The sequence below is a fragment of the Pseudochaenichthys georgianus genome, chromosome 22 (assembly GCF_902827115.2).
Source record: "Pseudochaenichthys georgianus chromosome 22, fPseGeo1.2, whole genome shotgun sequence".
NCBI lineage: Eukaryota > Metazoa > Chordata > Actinopteri > Perciformes > Channichthyidae > Pseudochaenichthys > Pseudochaenichthys georgianus.
This window is the reverse complement of record NC_047524.1, coordinates 35,258,780-35,284,944: the sequence shown is the minus strand read 5'-3', so window position 1 is coordinate 35,284,944 and position 26,165 is coordinate 35,258,780. Positions and strand designations below refer to the sequence as shown.

General features: G+C 41.6%; 1 protein-coding gene across 1 annotated transcript in view; it reads left to right on the top strand.

Moving 5' to 3' along the window:
• The window catches only part of apoba (apolipoprotein Ba), a 110,261-nt gene that overhangs the window by 54,863 nt on the left and 29,233 nt on the right, over positions 1–26,165 (top strand). The window contains exons 16-19 of the mRNA XM_034111570.2: positions 22,177–22,350; positions 22,424–22,629; positions 22,727–22,909; positions 23,561–23,691. Of these exons, the coding sequence (XP_033967461.1) occupies positions 22,177–22,350; positions 22,424–22,629; positions 22,727–22,909; positions 23,561–23,691 (694 nt within the window). The remainder of the gene's footprint in view (positions 1–22,176; positions 22,351–22,423; positions 22,630–22,726; positions 22,910–23,560; positions 23,692–26,165) is intronic.

Genomic DNA, 26,165 nt, shown 5'->3' with positions numbered 1-26,165 from the left:
ATATAATATTGCACATAGTTATATATATAGCAGCGAATAACCTTAACTTTACAAAAATACAAAAAATACTTTGACTGGTCTTCAAACATAAAAGTTTTCCCTTGTGCATAACTTCTAGTGTTAACATTCAATATCATTCTTCAAAATAGCAGCAATGGCTTGGTATCAGAACATTTCTTTCTGCCTCCTTTCACAGAAACCGTTCTCATACCACGCTCAGTGTTAAGGCACTTGTTTTTACAAAGTGTAAAAGAAACAAACTGTTTTAGAATAGCACAAGGTAAAAAGAATACACCATCTCAGAATAGTATAAGGTAATAGAAAATACTCCATTTTAGCATTGTAGCTGGTTCTTCATTCAAATGATATCATTTGAAATATAACTGGTTTGGACCTTTAGAAGTATCACATCATTTGGACATTCTTTGAACAATCTCATCATTGAACATCCATCTCTGTATTTGGGGGTGGGTTGTCTTATTCTGCTAGCATTTGTAACTGTTTCCTCATGAGAAATGTACCCTCCCTCCTTTCATACCATTTAAGCGCATGTATTACTCCCAATTATAATAGTTTTTCAAAATTAAAATTTGTAATCGCTCTTTGCCCACTGTCTTTTTAAAACTCTACATCTTGGACGACAACCAAATGTTATTTCCACCTTAACAGTTCTCCTGTGGTAATAACTATGCTACAACGGTGAAATCACTTTCTTTGTCTTGGTTCTAGCTCTACCTTTAACAAATAAAGATGTGTCTGCTTTTATAGAGTGGTTACTAAAACTATCCCTTTAAACTGTAGATCAATATTGTAACAAATTAAATCTTCCCCAAATTCCCAAATGAATAAGAATCTCTTAAAGAATAATTAGTTTATATGATGGAAAAATTGAATAATATGTTCTACCCTCAGTGTGTTTTTAGGATTATTTTCACATTTTACTTTAATAGTTTCCTCTTTCTTACTTTATAAATTTACCAATTGATTAATTCATGGCTAATACATCTTTTTCTTTTCTTCTCGTTGGTGAATAAGTGTGTTTATGTAAACTCACTCACTCCCGTTTTCCTTCTCTCCCCCTCTGGTTGTCAAGCCACAACCCCCTCACATTCTGCTGGACCATGCCAATTCCTCTGGTTCTGTCCTGTCCTCCGTCCTGTCTTCTCCTCAGTCCATCCGCTCTTGAATCCTTCCGCTGCAACTCTCTTCAGTGGCCCAACGGCTTTGTGTTTCATCTCCTTCTTTACAGTCTCTTCGCTGTTGCTATCCTTCTCATAATTACAAAAATAGTCTGCTAAATGTTCTACTATGTCTTAATATTCTGCTAATCTGTGGATGCTTTATATGTAAATGCAATATGCTACTCCCTATCTTTTAAATAACATTCATTGGGTTGAACCGGGTTGAACTCGCGATGCATCGATTGCGTAGCGTCTTTGCATCGGTAAAAACCGATTCATTCATATAAAATCCCCTCATCTTGTCAACGCTCAGCAGAGACGATCTTTGATATTTGCTTCGCCACTACGGAGGCCGAGAGTCTCAGTTATCAACACACACGGAAGTTAAGGAGAAAGAGAAATACAGCGCACCGAAAAATACCTACAAATCAAACGTTTGGCAACACTTCGGATTGTTCAAGAAAGACGGTGTAATAATCCTTTATGCTATATAGTTGACCGCAGGTCATGGAGAGTGATCAGGTATCCGTAGACCTTTGTATGAGGTATCTTTATTACTTAACAGGTCTAGAGCCATGATACATAGATCCGTCCTAGATGCGGGCTTGCATACACACAGTATCACTCCGCAGCCGTCCCGCACCCCATCAGTAACGTCCTGATGGTATATGTGCGCGGCACTATATACTACAGACGGTCAACTTCAAAAATCGCTCGCAAATTGTTAACGATGCCGAGCCACTTTAAAGTACACAAGTAGTACGAGGAACTTAGCAACGCACATAAAGAGGCGACATGGGGTCTGCGGCTGAAAAGAGAAACCTGAAAGTTAGACTATGAGTTAAATCACTCAGTGAGGTGTTCTGTCAGAGAGAGTGGTGTTTAGTTTACAGCAGCCTGTGAAGGCCAATAATAATTTAAATGTCTTCCTTACTGTAAGCAGTTATGAAATACCTGTTTGTGAAAGAGGTTAAACCAGGCAACCTAAAACTAAATCTGAGCCTTGGTTAAATGACACGACTCGGGCTGTCCGACAGGATTGCCGTAGAGCTGAGCGTAAATGGAAAAAGGACAAACTGCAAGTTTCATTTGAAATGTTGAGGGAGTGTTGGCGTTTCTATCAGATCACTGTGAAGGAGGCAAAAAGCAAACTTTTATCTGACATCTTTCTGTCAAATCGTCATAAGCCACGCGTTCTGTTCCAGACTATTGATTTGGTCCTTAATGCCCCCCAGAATAGCTCTATGGAGACCTCTATCGCGGTCTGTGAAGATTTTCTTCACTTTTTCATTAATAAGGTAAACTCCACTAGAGCTCAAATCTCTGCTCCTGCAAATGACCCCTCAGTTCCTGCACTGTGCTCTGCTGTCTTTAATCAGTTTGAGCATGTAGCTCTGTCTTTTGTACAGGAGATTGTCTCCAAGTTAAAGCCCTCTGGTTCTCCAAATGACCCTGTCCCGCCTCGACTTTTTAAAGAGGTTTTCCCCACTGTTGGACCATCTGTGCTGGCAGTTTTAAACAGCAGCCTGCTCTCAGGGAAGGTCCCCGAAAACCTGAAGCATGCAGTAGTGCAACCTCGTATTAAAAAACCCAGCCTGGATCCCACAGTTCTTGCTAATTTTAGGCCCATTTCCAAAATGCCTTTTATGTCAAAGATCCTGGAGAAGATTGTCTACAGTCAAATTATGTTTTTTCTGGAAGAGAACAATATACTGGAGGTTTTCCAATCCGGTTTTAAAACTATGCACAGCACTGAAACAACGCTTTTAAGAGTCTTTAATGACATCCTCTTATCTACTGACTCTGGGGACTGCGTTGTGCTCCTACTTATTGACTTAACTGCTGCTTTCGATACAGTCGACCATGACATCCTGATCTCCCGCTTGGAAAAGTGGGTGGGCATTGAGGGAAAAGCCCTGGAATGGTTCAGGTCATATTTGAAGGACAGAACTTTCTCTGTCAGCCTTGGTGACTCCGAGTCATCCTCTGTTCCACTCCTGTATGGGGTCCCACAGGGCTCAGTATTAGGCCCCCTGCTATTCTCCCTCTATTTGCTCACTCTTGGGTCCATTTTTAGAAAGCACGGCATCGCATTCCACTGCTATGCTGACGATAGCCAGATTTATGTCCCTCTAACAAAGAAGGAGGGTTACCTAATTAGCCCACTGCTAAAGTGCCGAGATGATATAAAGGCCTGGATGGCGTGCAACTTCCTTAAACTAAATGAAGGAAAAACAGAAGTAATGGTTTTTGGTAGCACCACTGACACCACTTCTGTAGACCTGGGTCCCTTGAATCAGTACACCAAGCTCACCGTTACGAACCTTGGTATTAAAATGGACCGTGAACTCAAACTTGAGTGTCAGATTAAGTCGGTGGTAAAAACGAGCTTTTATCACCTGAGGCAGCTAGCCAAAGTAAAAACTTTTCTCTCCAGACAGCAGTTTGAGACAGTAGTCCATGCCTTTGTCACCACCCGGCTGGACTACTGTAACTCTCTCTACATGGGGGTCAGTGGGTCCTCGCTCGCACGACTGTAGCGGGTGCAAAATGCTGCAGCAAGGCTCTTAACTGGCACACGGAAGTTTGACCACATTTCCCCTGTTTTAGCTTCTCTCCACTGGCTGCCAATTTATTTTAGGATCCATTTTAAAATTCTTTTATTTGCTTTTAAATCCCTAAATGGCATGACCCCACCATACCTTGCTGAGCTGCTACAGCACTACACGCCGAACCGCCCTCTCAGGTCAGCGGACCAACTGCTCCTGAATGTGCCTAAAACAAGATCAAAGCTCGTTGCTTCTCTGTCGCGGCTCCCAAACTGTGGAACGCTCTGCCCCTGGAGATCAGACAGGCCTCCACACTGCCTGCTTTTAAATCGCTTCTTAAAACCCACCTCTTCTCCTTAGCGTTTTAACATTTGGCATTTCAACATCTTTTAGAGTGTTGCTTTTTTGCATTTAAATTGTTTTTTGTTTTTACTTGTACTTGTTTTATGGTGTGTGAGCTGAGCTGTGTTTTATCTATTTGCCTGTACAGCACTTTGGTCTGGAGGTTTAAAGTGCTTTATAAATAAAGTTGTATTGTATTGTATTTTTATTTGTATTCTTTATTGTTAGAGAACCCACTGCTTTCTGCTCACTGGTGAGTTAGCCTATGAGTGTTAAGCACATCAGGCTGGCAGCTGTATGGGCATTGCACTATGGTAGCTGTTATTTGCACATTGTTAATCATGAGCAATGCATCCTTACATTGTTTAACTGTGAGGTGTTATACAATTGTACTCTGGAGAGCTTTTAAAGGGAAACAAATAAACGGCATGATGGGATGTGCAGTACCAAATATGTAAAGCACTTTTTTGTTAATGTATGATTTGATGCATTTAAGGAATAAAACAAAAATCCTCTGTCGTACCATATTGAAGTATCATTACTTTTGCATAGTGTTGAATCGCATCGTATCGCACCGAATCGCATAATGTTGAATCAAATCGTATCGAACTGTATCGCAACAGGGGTGAATCGTATCGTATCGCATCGCCTGGTGTTTCAAATGTATCGTTAACGTATCGTATCGTGGCAACGTATCGAGATGCGCATCGCATCGGCCTCAGTGATGGAGATGCACATCCCTACAATATATAGGTGAGGGGGATGGGCACAGGTGAAAACAATCAGGGCAGGGCCAAGCAATCTCACGGGCGGGAAACACACAAAGGCAGGAACTGTGGGATCTGGAATGACAGGAAAGATTACTTTCAATATAAAAACAGGAAGTGACAAGATCAAAACACAAAACTAGAGTAAAAACATAACTAAACCTAACATATCTGTCGAGTCACAACATTACCCCCCCCTCTAGGAACGTCTCCTGATGGCCCAGGCAGATTAGGATATTGCCTGTAGAAATCCCTGATCAACTCCTGATCCACAACGTAGCGAGAAGGGATCCACATCCTATCCTCTGCTCCATAGCCTTTCCAGTCAACAAGGAACTGCTTGCCACGTCCCCTTCTCCGGACTGCCAGCAGTTTCTTGACCGTATAAACAAGGCCACCATCAACAATTCTGGGGGGTGGCGGAGGTTTAGTTGCGGGCACCAAACTGCTTTCCTTGACAGGCTTGATCTTCCCAACGTGGAATGTAGGGTGGACCCGCAGGGACCTGGGGAGTCGCAGGCGCACAGACACAGGGTTCACAATCTTTGTTATTGGAAAGGGACCAACAAACCTGGGGGCTAATTTTCTTGAGCGATATGGAGGGGTAGATCTTTCGTGGACAACCACACCTTCTGCCCAGGCTGGTACACTGGAGCTGGCCGGCGGTGTCGGTCAACCCCCCTTTTCATTGAAGAAGAACTCCTTAGAAGGGTTCGAAGGGCAGCCGCCCAGATGCGGTGGCAACGTCTGGCCAGGGCATGTGCAGACGGGACCAAGACCTCCTTTTCAGTCTCAGCAAACACGGGTGGTTGGTAGCCAAAGACGCACTGGAAGGGAGTCAGACCTGTGGCAGAGGTGGGAAGAGAATTGTGGGCGTATTCCACCCAGGTTAGATGCTTGCTCCACGATGAGGGATTCTGAGCCACCAAGCACCTCAGACATGTCTCCAACACTTGATTTAATCTCTCCGTTTGTCCGTTGGACTGGGGGTGATACCCAGAGGAGAGGCTAGCGGTGGCTCCAATGAGAATGCAGAACTCTTTCCAGAACTTGGAAACAAACTGTGGGCCCCGGTCTGACACAATATCCCTGGGAAATCCATGTACCCGGAACACATTGACCATCATAATTTCCGCCGTTTCCTTGGCCGAGGGTAGTTTGGTCAATGGAATAAAATGAGTCATTTTAGAAAAACGATCTACCACTGTTAGCACAGTGGTATTACCTTGAAACACCGGGAGTCCAGTAACAAATTCCATGGATATGTCAGACCAGGGCCGTTGAGGAATGGGCAACGGCTGCAGCAACCCCGCCCGAGACCTGGAAGAAGTTTTGCTGCGAGCACAAACAGGACAGGCATTCACATATTCACCAACATCTTTAGCCATGGACGGCCACCAGAAACGCTGCTTAAGTGCGAACATGGTTCCTCTAACCCCAGGATGACAAGTGAGCAAGGACGTGTGATCCCAGTGAATGATCTTGGAGCGTAAAGGCACTGCAACAAACAGCCTATTAGGTGGACACTCACTAGGTGCTGGGCTCTCAACATTTGCTTGCTGCACCTCTTTTTCTATCTGCCAAGTTACCGCTCCTACCACAGTGGTAGGATGGGTTCTGGTTCCTTGGAAGCAGGCTCAGGGTCAAACAGACGGGACAAGGCATCTGGCTTGATGTTCTGGGAGCCAGGTCTAAATGACAAGGTAAAATCAAAACGATTGAAAAAAAGTGTCCATCTAGCCTGGCGTGAATTCAGTCTCTTAGCCTTTCTTATGTATTCGAGGTTCTTATGGTCTGTCCATACCAGGAACGGCTGAGCGGCCCCCTCTAGCCAATGTCTCCACTCCTCCAAGGCTTGTTTCACTGTCAGTAGTTCACGATTGCCCACGTCGTAGTTCATTTCCGCTGGGGACAACTTACGGGAGAGATAAGCTCAGGGATGGAGCTTATTATCCTTTGCATCAGTCTTATTCTCTCTCAAACAGAAATGCTTGCAGTCCTCTCCCCATCCCTTAACTCTCCCAGATCTCCAGTCTATGTGTGGGTTGTGCTTGACTAACCATGGGTAATCAAGAATAAGTGGATGCTGAGCAGAATCAAATAAATGGAAAGTCATGTGTTCAGTATGTGTTGCATTTATGGTTATTTCAATGGGCATAGTACAGTGGGTAACGGTAAACAATAACCGACCATCCAGAGCAGAGGCCTTTAACGGTTGCGTCAAAGGAATTACCACACAGTTCCACTTCTTGGCCAACCCCCAATCCATTAAACTTTCATCCGCACCAGAGTCTATGAGAACCCCCTGAGTTAAAACATGTCTTTCTACTTTTACTTGTACCTGTGTCAACGTACGAGGAGGGAATCCAGATGACAGTCGGCTCACCAGGGTCCTCCTCGTCCCTGATGAGCCCGATCTTTTGCTGTACAAGAAGCCAGGAGGTGCCCCTGCTCCCCACAGTAAAAACACCTGCCCTCCTGAATGCGCCGAAGACGTTCCTCCAGAGTCAACTTTGCCCGACCCAACTGCATGGGCTCCTCTGAGACACTAGGGAGCACTCTTCTCTCAGGAGGAGTATCGACAGGAGTATCGACAGGAGGCCTCCAGGCGGGACGATGGCTTGGTGTGTCCCCTTGGTGTCGAGGCAGACGTGCCACATTCTTGAACCTTTCTTTTTGTCTTTCGGCCAGTCTATTGTCTATTCGAACTGCCAGTGCAATGACAGAATCCAAGTCTTCTGGGAGGTCCAAAGGTATTAACTGGTCTTTAATGGAATCCGAAAGACCAGACAATAAGGCGTCGAGCAGTGCTGAAGAATTCCAGCCACTATCTGCTGCAAGGGTCCTGAACTCAATGGCATAGTCCGATACTCTGCGCTGGCTCTGCTTAATCTGCATCAGTGCTCTGGCTGCCTCCCTTCCAGGAGCCGTGCGATTAAACACCTTGGTGAGAGTGTCTGTAAATACATCCAAAGAATTACAGGTAGGTGAATCTCTCGCCCATTCAGACGTAGCCCAGGCCGCTGCTCTCCCCGTTAAGTGGCTCACCATGAAGGCCACTATAGAATGATCAGTTGGGAATGCAGCAGGGTTATATTTATAATAGAGATCACAATGAACAATGAAAGGGCGACAGTCACCGGAATCTCCGGAGAATCGCTCTGGAGATGCCAGACGAGGCGGTGGAGCGGCACATGGTCAGCTGGAACAATAGGTGTGTGAGCAACAGCAGGAGGATGAACCAGTTTCCAGGTGAGCAAGGACACGGTGCAGCTGTTCGGCAAGGTGATTCACCTGAGTATTGACGGAGGCTTGAACATTTTCCTGACGGCCGGTCAGGTCCCTCACCCCCAGGTTGATGGCGCCCAGCTGCTCCTCATGCTGGTGTAGCCTCGTTCCTTGAGCTCGCAGAGCTATCTTCACTGTCTCTGAATCCGCTGGGTCCATATTTTGGTCAGTTCGTACTGTTATGAACCGAGACACAGGATGCAGGACCCAAAAGCAGGATTCGGAGACAGTTGTCCAAAAATAGAATGATCTTTAATCACAAAAACTAAATCGTACTTTCCAAAAATAGAAAGTAGTTAAAAAGCCAAAACAAAGTTGTACAGCAACACAAAAACTCACTTGGCAAAAGGTCTAAATCACAAGGTACATATCAGGAGTCAAAAGGCCTGGGTGCTCACGACATGAAACATAACGAACTGACAAAGGACAAAGAAACACCAGGGCTATATATAGGTGAGGGGGATGGGCACAGGTGAAAACAATCAGGGCAGGGCCAAGCAATCTCACGGGCGGGAAACACACAAAGGCAGGAACTGTGGGATCTGGAATGACAGGAAAGATTACTTTCAAAATAAAAACAGGAAGTGTCAAGATCAAAACACAAAACTAGAGTAAAAACATAACTAAACCTAACATATCTGTCGAGTCACAACAAAAATACCCTTGGGCTGAAGATGTATCACCTGGTGGTCTGGCCCTCTGAGCTTTCTCATTGTTGTGGTTGATACCAGGCTGTCAATGGCATTTGGTTCATTTTTGGCAATCCTGTTCCTCTTTGACATCCCTGGGACCCCCTGCCTCTGTCGTAATCATTGAAACCTCCCCTGGGGTAACTGCATGGAGGGCCATTGTTTGGTGCACTGTTCTGTGGACACTCTCTGGACCAATGTGTCAGCCGACCACATTTGTAGCAGCCTTCATCTCTTCTTTGTCTTTTATTTCATTTCAAACCTTTATTTATCCAGGTGTATCCCATTGAGATAATTGATCTCTTTTTCAAGGGAGACCTGCTCAAGTAGGTTCCACATGAAACATAAACAGAACAACAAAAAGGACATCATACAGCATCATTACAGGGATTTACAATTTACATAACTATCCACATGCACAGGTATCAACAGCTTCCGATTGAGTAGCATCCTGCCGAGCTTTAAAAACATTTAGTGGCACCAGATTGCTCAGTTTCCATTTAAATTGCAGACTATTCCAAGACAGTGGAGCTGCACATCTAAATGCCATCTTCCCTAAGACAGTCCTAGCAGTTGGCACATTTAATAAAAACATGCATGCGATCTCAGGCAGTAGCCACTTACAATTCACTGTGAGATCAGGGAGCAGATGTAGGATGGAAGTTTCCCTAACATGGTCATTGCCCTCCTCTCCATTGTCCCTTTTGTTGATGCTGTATGGGAGTGTATACCTGTGCTTGCGGCTGTACTTGGGTAGGAGGATATGCAGGTGTTTCCTGTTGCTGAAATTGTGTGGGAAGATATTATGGTACTTGCAGCATCCTGTGTTGCGGACAATATCTGGCCCAATGTGAGAACTGACCACCCATCCTTCACCTTGGAAACCTTGTCCTGTTGATCGATTACCCCCTTGGAAATGTCCTCCCCCTCTGCCACTTTGTCTTCCTCGGAAACCTCCTCCCCCTCTCTGTTGATTCTACACCTGAATCTCTGGCACTGCCTGAGCTTGAATTGTTGGAGGTGTCTGACCTGCCTTCTCTGGTTCTATGGCCATCTCTGAGAACTTCCCCTCCCTTCTCCTTCTCATGTTTTTATAAGCTTCGGTGTCTCTCCCAGCTTCCTGGCTCGTCAAGAGTCTTTGGTTTAGTGCCTTCACTGTGTTACCTTGTTCTGTAATTAATTTGTATGCTTCTTCTTCTCTTCGCCTTTCAACTCCTCGTGTCTTGAGTTCTTCTTCCATTCCTCTGCGGTGTTCTCCCATTCTTCTATTGAGTTCTGCCTTCAGCTGAGTGGCACTGGATAGGTTGCCTGCCTCATAAGCCAATTCTCTCTCTCCTGCGGTTAATTGAATTGAAGCATGGTGTAAAATGTTGTTCTCTGGTATGTCGGGAGGAGAGTCTTTGGTCAGGCTTGGATACTGCCTTGGAGTTTGGATAACTGGAGCGGCTTCTGTTATTCTTGCCATGTCTTCCCTCATTGGCAGGTCTGCTTCTTGGACCACATTTATGCTGTCTGCCGGCCCAATACTGACATATTTTAGATGATGTAACAGACCTATAACTCTTGATTTCCTTTGGTCAGCTTTCACCCATGCTCGTTGCTGTTGTAGGTGTTCTTCATGTTCATAGTCAAACACTGCTATTACAGGGGCTTCTGTTGGTCCAGGCTGATCATCTGCTGGAATCAATCCCCCCGTTTGCCACTGTTCCAACAGTTTCTCTATGTGGTTCCATTTCTCCTGTCTAAAATGTGGATGTGTCGTAGCATCTGATCTTATGCGTATCCTCTCTTTAACAGTTGCAGTTGAGCCTGGCTCTGCGTCTGGTCTCAACTTAGTGTCTTTCGGTGACATGTTCTTTAACTACTTGAATGGAATTATTAAGTTATCCATGATGAAGCACCAATCCTCTGACTAGCACCTTCGTTCCTGATAAATAATATCCTATGTCATCAGAATTTAAATTATTATTATTATTATTTTTAAATATTTTTTTTAAAGTTTGAGTTGTTTTTAGAAGTTAAAATGTTTTTTAAGTTTTTTTTTTTTAAAGTTTAAAAAGTAAATTTAGAAAATTAAAAAAAATTAAAATGTGTACAGTGTATGTTTTGACTTTTAAATATGAAAATAGAAATATGGTGAACATCTAAATCTGCTGTGTACTGTGTATACTGAAGTGTATGGAATTATGCAAATGTCATAACTTGTGTTAGCTTCAATACATTGGTGTTTGAATCTTCTATAGTCTCTAGGTTGAAAGACTATTATGTAACGTTTCTTATCTTAAAATTAGAAAACACTTGCAATTATATCTGTGTGTGATGAAGCATGTGTTCATTTATAACATTTAAAATTAAACTTCAGAATATTATTGTATCTTTCCCTAAAATATGCTTTATTTATTATTCTGCTCCTGTGATATGTAATAATTCTGTACTACCAGCAGAGTGCGCTGTTGTAATTTCCAGCTTAATCCACTAGGAATAGCTGTTACAAAACTGAACAAGAAGAAGCTTATTTTCCTTAAAAATATCTTAAAAATGGGAAAAAATTACAATTAAACAAATACAGCACATAACCGCCAAAACACATTTGCAAACAGGAATACTTCAAAATCCGCCAATACACATTTGCCAGCAGAAATACTTCAAAAATCAGATTGGACTTTTAGAAAATACAATATTCCTTCCCTACAAATACCAAACTTCCAACGGTATAGATAACCTGACTATTTTCTAGTTCCAACTGTGACAAGAAGTATGATGTTCTTCACAAGATGGAGTGCCTAGCCTCATGTGAGTGAAACTAGGTGTATGAGAATTTACAGAGTACTTTCAATTAGCATTTCACAAAATGGCAACTGCCGTGTGTCTGTTTGTCAACATGAGATCAAAACAAGATGGCAACTGATTTTCCAACCTCTAACCATAGACTGTATATATAAATGGACGTAGGGTCCGTGACATCACCCATAGGATTCTGCAGAGTTGACGAGAAGCCCTTACGGCCTGTCCACACACAGGCATGAAAAAAATATTGAAAAATATTGATGCTGGGCGTGTCTGAAGCTTGGAGATTTTTTGCGAACAACACGACCAACAACCAATCACATGAATCTCCCGCCCCCGACATACAAAGCAATAGTAATGTTAAAACGAAGTAAACTGGATATAAACTCCCCAAACAGGCGAAAACCTACCAGTTTCACCCACTGTCTCTGCCACCTCCCTCCATGCCGGGTTCCTCCGGTTTGTATCCCGGTAAATAGTTCTGGTCGCAAAGAACCGGGTGATTTGCTACCGTAATTTCTTGTTTGGAATATGAGGAAATTAACTGCGGTCTGGCTCTCCCAGCTTGCACGCGGTTTGATTGGCTAGCGCTTCTACTGGCGGGATTTGCATAAACGGGATTTGATTGGCTGATGCCAGCTTCGAAAGCATCGGGAGCATCAAAAGTTGAACATTGCTCAACTTTTGATGCTCACGATGCTTGCAAAGCCATGCTCCGCTCCCCACAATGCAGTTCGGCAAAGATTCAAAATCTTCTACGTCACCCCATTCAAGTGTGGACGGGCCGTTAGTAGGCGGAGTCGGCCACTAACGGCTCGACAGTGACGTCAGAATTCAACTCCCGCCTGTTCCAGCCTGCTCCAAATAAGGGCAAAGAGGCGGAGCCGAGGCGGGACCTGCTGCCACCGAGCTGGAAGTTCCAGAGCTAGCTGAAGCTACCAAGCTAAGCTAATATGCTCCCCATCTGCACACTGCCGTCGCATTTTACGTTTCTAAGGTAAGCGGACATGAAACTATTCAGCAAAACTATAAATAATAATCTAAGTTATTGAGTTTTTAGCATAATACTTCAGAATCTTAAAACCCCTTAACGTTTGTATGCAATTGTGCTAAATTCAACAAATATTAATGTTTGCATGACATTAGTTATTTATATTTTGATATCACTTAATTACACGTTTAATACATTTAAGTCAAGCTAAGGTACATGTGATGGTAGCTAGTTAGTGCTCTTACCTGTGATGCCTCCTCCAAACAGCATAATAACCAGACTGTATCATTACAACTAGTAGCAGTTCTAGATCCTTGATTTTAGACAAACAATTCAAAAGACAAAATGTATTTAAAGACCAATCTTTATTTGAATGTGCCTCTTAACCTGATATATTAGTTATACAGTAATAGTATTGACAATCTAAAAAAACTGAGCAACTCAACAGTCAACTTTATATTTCTTATTGTCCGAAGCATTTATTATTTTCATTTTTTCCCTCTCATATTCAGTGTGGACGGATTGAGACAGCGTGGTGTCCAGAGAGCTGCAGAGACTTCAGGGAGAAACCTCCGTGTGATGGACGTCCTGTCTGTTGGTTTGGAGAGGACTGAGGGTATTTCCTCTGCGAGGAGGACCAGGCCTGATGGAGGAGCCCATGCTGGGCATAGCTGATACCAACTGCACAGGCCTAGTCTGTCACTTTATTTGACTAAATGTGTTTACTTATACATTTAATAGGTTTACACCTTCTGTCCATATGTGCTTTTTATTTAAAACATGTTTGATTAAGTTTTGGTTCACATTTCAATAAATTGTATTTGTATTTGCACTCCTTTTGTCCATTATTCTTACTGAAAATGTTAGATTACACATTCACATCTGACTGAAGATTGGCCCCATTTATTTGTGACATTGCAAACTCTGCGGTACAAGGCACAAGTGATGTGAAGCTCATAAAGTGAGGCAAATAGAAATAATCAGCTGATGGAGTATTGATGTGGAAATAGGTGCATTCGATCAGCTGACTGTGTTTTCACAATAAAAGTAGTTTCTTAGTGAATGTCCTGTACTGGTCTTACAATCTCATAACATCAGCTTTTAATGTTCCTCTTGGATGTTCTTCTTGACCCTCAGAGAAGAACATGTCGTGTCTTTCAGGCATGTCCTTTTCGAACAAAAATGACAGGAAACATAAAACATATTATTGCAGAACAAGTGTGTTATTTATGAAAGTAGTGTGTTTGTGTGTTTAGGGGCTGTAGATATAATTATTTTGTAATTGTAATGATTTTTTTTTATTTCAACAGTGAGCTACAAAGACGATCAGATTATGAATGAAGAGTATGAAGTTCGTCAACATTGAAATATATGTTATCAAAATAATATTTAACTGTTATCAAAACGTATTGCAACTGTAGAAGCTTGCTCTGTTGTCTCACTGAAAGAATAACTTTTACCACGTTTTTTTCAGACAATATTGAGAGATAAATAGTAGCAGTTCTTACTATGTGTTAAATATCTTTGCCTTCAATATATTAAATTAGAAAGCTGACAAAACCATATTTCTTTAGCCTTTATTTATACAGGTGTAGATCTCATTGAGACACAAGGTCTCATTTTCACACAATCATAGTGCTTGTTAACATCTAAATGTAACCTTTTGCATGGAAAAAACCCTCAACTTAACTGATGTGTAGGTGATCTAGTATTTAGTATTGTTTAATGGAATGTATATCAGTGTATTCAAGTCAATACTTCATTTATTTAAACAAATATCTTTCTTGATTATTTGTACAGTATGAAAAATAGAGTCTTTGTACCTGTGCTAAAGTTCACTGCTGTGAGGAGTCCAGTTCTGTCTCTCACTCTCTGGTCCAGCCTGTCTGCATCACCTGGACACCTTAAACAAACAGATATATATATATATATATATATATATATATATGTATATATATATATATATATATATATATATATATATATATATATATATATATATATGTATATATGTATATATATATATATATATATGTATGTGTAAAGTACCATGTGTACAAACAATATAACTGATTCTTTTTATTTTACTGTAACTTTGGAAGTTGTGTTACCAATGCTTACTGTTTATTTGATACCCATTTGGTAATGTAATTAATAAAAACAACAAGGTTTGGGTTTGTTCTTCAGATGACTGTGACGTTAACGTGTAAGCTCAATAATGAACTCCAGCTCAACCAACCATATTGTAATATCTAACCTAATCATCTTGAAATATGACATTATTATTTGTAATATACACACATCTTATTATGAGGTTGATTTTACATACACTACTTCGAAATGAGCTTGTCTACATACTTGAGCATAGCCAATTTAAATTAACCTTCGCGATGATTCCTACCTACATAATAAAATATCTCTCTAAGTTACAAGGATGACCTTATTTTATAACCTCAAACAGAAGCCGTTTGTTCTACAGTATTATCCCACTTAACGCTTAACACTTGTCTATTTCGTTTTAACCTTTATATATACAGTCTATTATTTTAACTTGGAGACTACGATTAGCATCGTTAGCACCGATGTAGCTACCACTCACTTACACGCTAACCCAAGCCTTAACATTCATTACGTAGCTGATTCAAATCGTAAACACATCAATAAGTACTCGAATTTCACTTACCGCAAAAACCGTATTCATGCACCGTCTGTTTCAACCGCAGAGCGAGTCACAATAGTCCGATATATAAGCATGAAGAACAAACAACCACGGCCGGCTTCAAGTTGTGTTCCCTGGATGAACTGAGCAGGCAGAGTCCCTGTAGCTAGCTTCACGGAGCAGGTAGCAGAGAGACAAGAAGCTAGCAGCAGCAGTCACTTGACAGAGCTGTCACTCAATGTGACCACGCCCTAATATATGCATAACTTTAAGGCTTAATATTAATTAAACAAATGAGTTGAGAAAAAATGCACCCCCTACACAGTAGTCATGAAGGGGGAATCTAACTATACAGAGAATATGGTTTTTTGAACCACGATGTAAACATGTTTATTTCTGCTGTAAAATTGGGCATTTTAACATGGGGGTCTATGGAAATTGCTCCCTTCTGCAGACTGCTCCTACTGGCCACTAGATGAACTGCAGTGTGTGGCACTTCCGTATTGGCGTCCCAGCTCTTCCCCAGAGTTTGCCGCTTGCCTCTAACCTGACGAACAAAAGGATTTGAAAATACACCAAGTGGCTCTCACAGGGGAGTAACAAAAGGAACCACTGGTGTGGTATGTTATAGTCTAGAAAATACAACACAAAACAACACTGTAGTTTAAAATAAAATGTCTATGTAGTTTACAATGAAAATGGGCCTTGAACCACTTATGTTATAAGCCTTGAACCGAATTACGTAATATTTGACTTAGAGTCACTATGTTAATCCGTTGCTATTTAAACACGCTATAATGGGACCAAGTGGGACGCTATCCAAACACAATCAGGAGAATATCGTCTATCTATCGCACGAATGTCGCATTCCTCGTCATAATCCACACGCAATGTCTGGTTGAAAACAGAACAGAATAAACACTGATAAAGCCTTGAACCTTAATCAGGCCTTTTTACTAAAAGGACTTTTTTAAAACAGCTTTAAACTGTTGTTAGACTAACACTCACTTCTTCAAACTGACTCGCTATGTGTCCTTTATTCTAACAGCCTTGAACTGTTTAAAACACTTACGTTATAGGCGTTGAAACTATGAACGTAACAGGAGACACCTACTTGTTTTCAAATCAGCCATGAACAGACTACTCATAGTCTCCAATTCTAACAGCCTTGAACTGTTTAAAACACTTACGTTATAGGCCTTGAAACTATGAACGTAACAGGAGAGACCTTAATATTTCCGGCATACAAAACACACAAATTAATAGCATGCAGGGTTAATGCAGGAACAAAATAAATGTGAACTCACCCTGCTTACGACAAAACAGCGCCACAAGTTATAGGATGCCTATGTTTATAAATGTAGGTTGTTTTAACATTAAATGCACAGCTATTTTCAGGATCCGCTGGCCGCCATCAAACACACAAACCTAACATGTCTTACATAAACTATTGAAGAATTCTATATAACAGGGTTCTCCTCACCTCTTGGTTTTGAGCTCTTTTGTGTGTCGAACGGTTGCCAGCGTCTCCGGCGAACAGCAGGCTTTGTTGTCTCGCCCGGTCCACTCTGAATTCACGTCGGCTGGACACCAATTATAAGCTTTCAGTCATTATTCTCGCGTCCAGGAGAGAAGCGTAGGATAAATGAGACCAATGGAGTCTCTCGAATAAGGTTCAAATGGGTACTTTAATTAAAATGGCGCAGTTATGTTACAAGCAGAATATTGTTCCGTGAGGAGACACACTTATTCACTAACGAGAAATACGTAAAGAAAAAGATTTATTAGCCATGAATTAATCAATTAGTAAATTTATAAAGTAAGAAAGAGGAAACTATTAAAGTAAAATGTGAAAATAATCCTAAAAACACACTGAGGGTAGAACATATTATTCAATTTTTCCATCATATAAACTAATTATTCTTTAAGAGATTCTTATTCATGTGGGAATTTGGGGAAGATTTAATTTGTTACAATATAGGTCTACAGTTTAAAGGGATAGTTTTAGTAACCACTCTATAAAAGCAGACACATCTTTATTTGAATGGAAAATGTTAAAGGTAGAGCTAGTACCAAGCCAAATATGGTATTCCAAATTTAAAGTATTGATTTCACCATTGTAGCATATTTATTACCACAAGAGGAGAACTGTTAAGGTGGAAATAACATTTGTTTGTCGTCCAAGATGTAGAGTTTTAAAAAGACAGTGGGCAAAGAGCGATTACAAATTTTAATTTTGAAAAAGTAATATAATTGGGAGTAATGTAAGGCCTTGGATCACTCATTGTAATGGTGCATATTTTTGACAACCAATATCGTTCAGGGAGAAGGGGTCGCTCAACCCACCCTGCAGATGTTTTAAATCTTACTTGCAGCTCCAGAGGGAGCGCACGGCACCAGATTATGAGTTTTAAAAGAAGTGCCACCAGCTCCTAATGGTCATCCATTTAATCAGTGAAGACCTGCAATTTAGAGATGTTATTTAAAGTAGAAACATATCCGCCATAAGTGAAAATTCCCAAATTGAACTACAAACCATTAATGAAATGACTTCTGTTTTTAAAAATCCTTGATAAAGAGGGAGTAATTATCACATGCTCGGGTACCCAAGGTTCCACACACTGTTAAAGGGGTTAGCATAGTTATTTAAGTAGACCAGCATTGAAGATAAATTAGTATAATGAGTTAGTGATATTCCACTGGTTTTCACACAATTTCAGGGACTTTATCACATCATTAGAACAGACCACCCAGAGGTACTGAAGTAGGGACTTTATCACTGCATTAGAACAGACCACCCAAAGCTACTGAAGTAGGGACTTTATCACTGCATTAGAACAGACCACCCAGAGGTACTGAAGTAGGGACTTTATCACTGCATTAGAACAGACCACCCAGAGGTACTGAAGTAGGGACTTTATCACTGCATTAGAACAGACCACCCAGAGGTACTGAAGTAGGGACTTTATCACTGCATTATAACAGACCACCCAAAGCTACTGAAGTAGGGACTTTATCACTGCATTAGAACAGACCACCCAGAGGTACTGAAGTAGGGACTTTATCACTGCATTAGAACAGACCACCCAGAGGTACTGAAGTAGGGACTTTATCACTGCATTAGAACAGACCACCCAGAGGTACTGAAGTAGGGACTTTATCACTGCATTAGAACAGACCACCCAGAGGTACTGAAGTAGGGACTTTATCACTGCATTAGAACAGACCACCCAGAGGTACTGAAGTAGGGACTTTATCACTGCATTAGAACAGACCACCCAGAGGTACTGAAGTAGGGACTTTATCACTGCATTAGAACAGACCACCCAGAGGTACTGAAGTAGGAACTTTTAAGTGATGAAATTCTACAACTGTTGAAACTGACCGACATCTTCTCCCAGAAATGACTGTCTAAAATGCTGTGTCCCAGAGTAGATGTTGGGTGGTATCGTGGAACTAAAACCTTGAATTCAGTCTTGCCACAGGATTGGACTGGGACCTGTGCACTAGCACAGCCAGTGATGTTTTTGTATGTAGTTAAGCAACATGGCGAAACACCCCAAAGCCAGTAGGGCTAAGAGACCAGTCCCAGGGAGAGTTTAGGCTCCACAGTGTACAAGGATAGCATAGGGATGCCCAGGGGAGGGCTAGATGTTGCAGTTGCATTTCCATGTCCTAACTTACCGATTGATCACGACGGCCTCTTCTAGAGAACATATTACTTTCATACCTTAAATCAGGGGTCGGCAACCCCTGACACGCGTGCCAACATTGGCACGCGGCACCGTAACCAGTGGCACACTAGGAATAAGTGGAATAAGTGTAGATACATTTTATTTTTGGATCCTGAACGAGACCGCCGAGACTCACCGTTGCCTGCAGCATGCACGCAGCGCAGCCCCGCTCTCTTTAACTCCAGGTGACTTTCTGCCGCTTTCCTCCGTGGTGCTGATCGTCTCACCACGGAGGAAAGCACTTCACTAATTGCAGTACCCATAAGGAGCTGTACAAATGCGTTTTTTTTTTGCGTGGCTGTGTATTTACTTGAAAGCCCAGTGGCGATCTGCTCATCTCTCATCGAAATAATATGCTACAAAGGGGCGGACTGGCCATCTGTGTGTTGAACTTTCCTGTCGGCTCCCAGACCGTAGTCGAGGAGGGCAGAAGCAACAAGCTTCAGGTTCAATAACCCACTTTAGCTTAATGACTGGAGAGAGGCGAGCTCTTCTTGGGAGGCCGTTGCATTTATTTAGCTGTTCACAGACCTCTGTTTTTCTGCTTCCTCGTTTCACTTCAGAAACAAACACACGTTCCGTCACTGTCGCTCGACCATCCACAAACACACATGCACAAGCCACACCTCTCTCTCTCTCTCTCTCTCTCTCTCTCTCTCTCTATCTCTCTCTCTCTTCTACTTATCTCTAGACTCGCTATCTCTACGAGCGATAGCAGAGATATATATCTATATATCTATAGTCGTCTCTCTCTCTCTCTGTCTCTCTCTCTCTCTCTCTCTCTCTCTCTCTCTCTCTCTCTCTCTCTCTCTCTCTCTCTCTCTCTCTCTCTCTCTCTCTCTAAGGGACAGCGATCTCATCTCAGATTGTTCAGAGAATGTCCAAATGATGTGATACTTCTAAAGGTCCAAACCAGCGATATTTCAAATGATATCATTTGAATGAAGAACCAGCTACAATGCTAAAATGGAGTATTTTCTATTACCTTATACTATTCTGAGATGGTGTATTATTTTTACCTTGTGCTATTCTAAATAGCTGTTTGTTTATTTTACACTTTGTAAAAACAAGTGTCTTAACACTGAGCGTGGTATCGGTTTCTGTGAAAGGAGGGAGAAAGAAATGTTCTGATACCAAGCCATTGCTGCTATTTTGAAGAATGATATTGAATGTTCACTAGAAGTTATGCACAAGGGAAAACCTTTATGTTTGAAGACCAGTCAAAGTATTTTTTGTATTTTTGTAAAGTTAAGGTTATTGAACCATTCTTCACATACTTTGATTGTATGTTATATATGAGTTTACTATGCAAAGTTCAGACGAAGAACCCATTGATTTCAGTATTATTTACATATCCTAAAGGGTCTTTGTTAGAAATTAAAATCAATATTTAATGATATAAATTCAGATTGAATATAGTAAAAGGGTGCATTTTCCATATCTCTGGCCCCCCTCGGTCGATTTTGATGATTGACACCTCTTTTGACTCGTTAGAGCCAATATAATCGAGAGGGAAGTTCCTAAAATCCATTTAAACATTACCCATTGGTGAATGAGAGATGCGTAGCCAGAATGCCCAAAACCGGAAGCTGCCATTCCCTCTCGTAGCAGCTAATATGAAATCTCTGTTATTGACATAAATATGATGATGATCAGTAATAATTTCAAAGTGACACAGACACATTGGATTAACCTTCAGCAGCTTTTTTTTATCGTTTTAATGTCATTGAACACAACTTTTGATCAGAAACAGCAAAAGGTAAGACATATTTCCCGATTTTGCTCCGTAAAGCTACGTGGTGTGACGTCTGGTGTCGAGTTTTGATCCCTCAGTGATGATACTAACGGCCCGTCCACACAGCGGTGTGCGTTGAAAGCTTCACCATTCACTTTGAATGGGGTGACGTCACTTTTCACCGAACAGCATTGTGGGAAGCTTTGCTGGTGTGGCTCGCTGCAGAAAGGGTGAGCAATGTTCAACTTTTGAAGCCTCGGCAGAAGCGTCAGCCAATCGAATCATATGCCAGTATAAGCTCTAGCCAATCAAACCTCTGCTTCTGTGTCAGGGGCGGGAGATTCATCTGATTGGTTGTTGGTCGAGTTTCAGACACACCCGCCGGCAAGCTTCAATGCACGCTGCTGTGTGGACGGGCCGTTATACCCCTAGAATCTTTGGAATCTAGGCTTACTAGCTAATATCTTGTTTCTGCAGATCCGATAAGTATAAGTATTTCTACCGTGAGTTCTGTGCTAAGTGCGTTAGTATATTTTTGCTCAGGGCTCATTTAGACGCTTCTTGTGAGACTTGTGTTTTGTTTCGGTAAAAATGGTTCATCAGTTAGCGGAGTTTCTTCCCGTTAAGTCGGCATGACAAACTAATAGGTTGTTAAATATTAAGAAGCCCTGAGACCAGTGGCGTCGCCTGACCTGGGCATTCAGGGCTTCTATGACTGATTGAACTGGACAGGGATGTGCACAGACATTTGCCCCCCCCCCCCCCCCCGAAAATTCTAACTTGTTTTTAATGTAAAAGGTTCATAAAATAAAAACACAATACTGTCATTGCAAATGACTCTCAGTTGACTTTTATGTCCAACTGCTAAATTCGTTATTCAGGCACATTTTTTGTTTTGCGGTCCATATCTCATTAAAGTATCTAATGTTAGTAACTATTAAAGAACAAATGGGGACAATTCTGTTTTAATGTGACCATTGTAACTGCTGTGCAGACACACTGATAAAATAGGGCTTCTATAATTACCTTAAATAAACTCATTAATTAATTAAACCAGTTAAATACGCATTATTCTTATTCGTATCATTCTTTATGAGCGCAGTAAAAGTAAGGTATCTAATTACTAATTACATGCTGTATGCTGTATCTAATGACTTATTACATGCTTATTTCTAAAGTAGAGACATGGCAGAAATCCTACAATGAAGCGGGACAGTGAAGTGTTCTCCGTGAGAGGGCGATCAAGAGAAGAGAGAGAGGGTGAGGGAGTTTACAGATGGAAAGACACAGAGAGACAGAAGCACTATAACAAGTATATTTAGGTGTATGTTTTGTAAACAACCGACGGTGTCAAGAGGAAGTAAAGTCCCCTGGTTTGTCCCCTATACTCTAACTGCCATGAGAAAACTAAAAATCAATACAAGCATATTTATACATACGCTTTTTTCCAACAGGCCTTTTTTGCGTTGACATCTAGCACTGAAAATGAAATCTTTGCGCACTACATCTTCATGGAGAATGCCTTCTCTTTATCTACTGCCTCTGGTTTCCCTTTGAAGTTCTCCATGGCTGGTGTGATTGCACCTGGGGTAAAGGGAGGTTTCACTCACTCACCTACTAAAACAATGGTAAGTGTATTTGTAAAATGAAGGTACGTCCCCTTTGAATTTCTATTAAAAGCTTTTCTGTTGTTTCTTGCAGACTGACTTGTCCTTCATGCCTTCAGTTGGGCTAGAATTCATCACCCAGATGGGTGTGCACATTCCAGACTATCTAGAGGCGGGGCTAGAGATGCACAGTCAATTGTACTCTGAGAGTTCCCTCAATGCTAAGGTCACCCTGAGCAGGAACCAGATGAGATTGTCTATCCCTGCTCCTAAGTCAAACACGCAGTTGTTCAGCATTAGGTTGGTGGCATCTTTGCCAAATAAAACAAAACACTTTCAGTGATTCCTAGTGTCACGTTGACCTGTTTCTTCACTTCTCTATCTTTATGGAATACAGCAATGAGATGCTGTCAGTGTCCTGTGGTCAAACAGAAAAAGTGCCATCGTTGCTGGAGGACAGGATTGACTCAACTGACTGCCAACCCCTTTTAAGAGGTCTAAATATCTGCACAATAGTGCGTTACTCCAATGCTACTTCAATCGACCAGGCCTCATATAACCCTCTGAATGGAGAAAGCAGGTAAGAAATCAAATGTAATTGCTCTTTTTGATTTGAGTTCTTTATGTGTTTGTTTCTATTTGTGCATATGAATAGTTATTGTTTTTGTTGGATATTTTAATAACCCTAATGCAGTTCTCTATGTTTTAAACTTTACAGGTAATTAAGACTTGACCAAAGAGCAGAGACAATTCAATACAGCTTTACATTACATTACATTACATTACATGTCACTTGTTAGACGCTTTTATCCAAAGCGACTTGCACACTCAATACTGTGGACAATCCCCACAGGAGCAATTTGGGGAGAAGTGTCTCAGGGACACAACGACATGCTGACTGCAGTGGGGTTTGAACCTGTGACTCCCTGATCCCAACACCCAAGCCTCCCGCTTTATTTATAGAGCACTTTAAACCTCCAGACCAAAGTGCTATACAGTCAAATAAACAAAACAAAACATATACCAAATAACACAGCACAGCTCACACACCATAAAACAAGTACAAGTAAAAACAATAGACAATTTAAAAGCAATAAAAGCAACACTCTAAAATATGTTAATACGCTAAGGAAAGAGGTGGGTTTTAAGAAGCGATTTAAAAGCAGACAATGTGGAGACCTTCATGGGCAGATCGTTCCACATTGACAAAAGAAATGTGTTATTTTTTCAGGTTTGCGGTTGAAATCCAGCCGACAGGGGAAGTCTCACAGTACACTGCCACCATCATTGATGAAACGCTCAGAGAGGGTAAAAAGGGTCGTCATAAGGTAGACTCTCTGAAGCTAACGCTGAAGGCAGAAGGTACTGCTATAAGAAATATTGCGTTTCCATTGCACAATTTTACACCCCAGACTTAACATTCACGTTCAGCGACAATACAGGAAGTAGTGTTTTGAAAAGGTAGAAGTCAGGAATGTTGAATGGATTCTGTTTGATGGTCATGCAATATGTCTTACTTTCATGCAAGACTTTCTGTCTTATACCAGAGCAGTGTCGGCAATCCCCAGAATCAGAAAAGTATACTTATGTAAAAACTACACTCTCCTGCTTTTGCTCTGCTTCCAATGTAGCTATTTTAAAGTGTCGATTTTATTCGAACAGATTTCCCTGTGTTATTTCTGGGTGAAAAGTCTTCTCTCTGTCCAAGGACAAGATTGCTTACTTAAGTAAAACTGTCTAGCTAGCACGTATCCTATTTCATGTTATGACTCCTATTTAATCTTTCTTTTGGGACATTTGGATTTGACATGCTTGGCACAGACAAATGAGGTATGCACATGTTCAAGAATATCGCCCCAAAGGTCCTCTCACAGAGTTTAGAGAGGTTGAAGATAGGGTTTGGATTTGACTGTAAGTATATGAGATAATGCCTTTCATCAGGGGAACCTGAGTGAGAAAAGCATTCAGAGGCGTGTCAGGAAACTGGGCATATCTATTGCGTACCAAACTATTGCAAATTTGCCGGTAACTAAAGAAATTATTCTTTGGGAAGAGAGAACAATTCTGGGAGCTGTTTTAAAGATGCAAGATTATTATCAACAAACAAATATTTCAATAGTTTAATACCAAGGTTGGAACATAAAGACAATGCACAGTCTCATATGGAGAGGGGAAGCATGATTAGCAAATAAGATACTATAAGATAAGATGGACCTTCATTGATCCCTGTGGGGAAATGCAGGTGTCATAGCAGCAACAGAATGTTTCAGACAGAAACACAGATAGTACACATGGAATAATAAGAATACAATTAAAATCATACAAAATAAGATAAAATAGGAATAAACACGTGTTAATAGTATGAATAGAAATACCAAAAATGACACAAGTTAAACTCTGAATAGGGCAGGGGTCTGCAACCTTTTTGACTAAAAGAGCAATTTTGTCCCCTTTTCCACCCATTTTTTTTGTCTAGAGCCGCAAAACATATTTCATCGCTGTATAGCTTATATATATATATATATATTAGGGCCGGGACTTTAACGCGTTAATTAAGATTAATTAATTACACAAAAATTAACGCATTTTAATCGCACTTTAATCGCACTTATTTTTGCACAGCGGAACGTTTCTCACTGGATGAGTTTCAGGCGTACCGATTATACTGGAGCACCAACTAACGTTCATGACTTCAGCATGGGACTTCAAACAACAACAAACCACGGTGAACAATAGTCAAACATGAACGAACAAGCTGATGAGACCGCTTTGGTCGGCCCCGTGGATGGGACATTTTGTTTTAAAAAAACGGACGGATGGAAGCGTCGACAAGAGCACGGTTGTGTGCAATTTATGCAAAAAAGAATTTGCATATCACCGCAGCACATCAAGCCTAAAGTATCACCTAAATGCAAAGCATGTAGCAGCTAGCGTGGACGTTAGCCCGACTCCGAGTGCAAGGAACCACACCCTGACCCAACCCACACTCAACCAGATGACTGGTTTCAGGGCCAGGATAAGTAAGTCCACGTCTGAGAAAATAACCAACTCCCTGGCTCACTGGATTGCACTCGACTCAGGGCTCGACATTAAGGACTGCCCGATGGCCCGGGGCCATCTAGTATTTAGCTCGGGCAATGAAGCCTCACCTGCTGGTTGCCCGATCGGGCAATCTATTATGCCAGTATCATGCAGCTCGCGGATCCAGTAATGAGTGACGCGACAGTAAAACTAAACATATCTATAACTAGTTTAGGTAGTTTGAGAGGTAATTAAAAGAGCTACGTGTGATATTCTAACCTGAAGTGTGTGTTTTTTTCCGCTCACCGCTGCATGTAGTTATGCAGAGCTGCGTGTCGAGTCTCGACTCGTCAGCAGCAGCTGACCTCTCTCTCCCGTCAGATTAGACTTCACTCGCGTTTATGTCCATATCGATCAGATCCAGCTAGTTCTAGCTAATGATATGACTACCTGCTTATTAAAAGACAACTACACAATAAGTGTCGCTATGCAACTGGATGAGGCCACAAAGTATAGCGCAGCATTATGCATTTGTTTACATGCCCACCGGAACCCCGAGGCATTACCAACAGATCAACGCACAATCAACCCATACAGGACATCTCTTTCTCCAAATTAAGTGTTAGACATTAGAGTTGACTATTCTTGTCTGTCACATACTCTTCTTGTCTGTCACATACTCTTCTTGTCTGTCACATAAGTGGCGCAACTGAAGCGGTATTGCTCTAAAGGGAAATTATTTTGATCGAAGATATTTAGATTTGCCGGCTAACGGGAACTCTGACGTGTGCTTCGCGGATGCGCTCGGCTCCTCT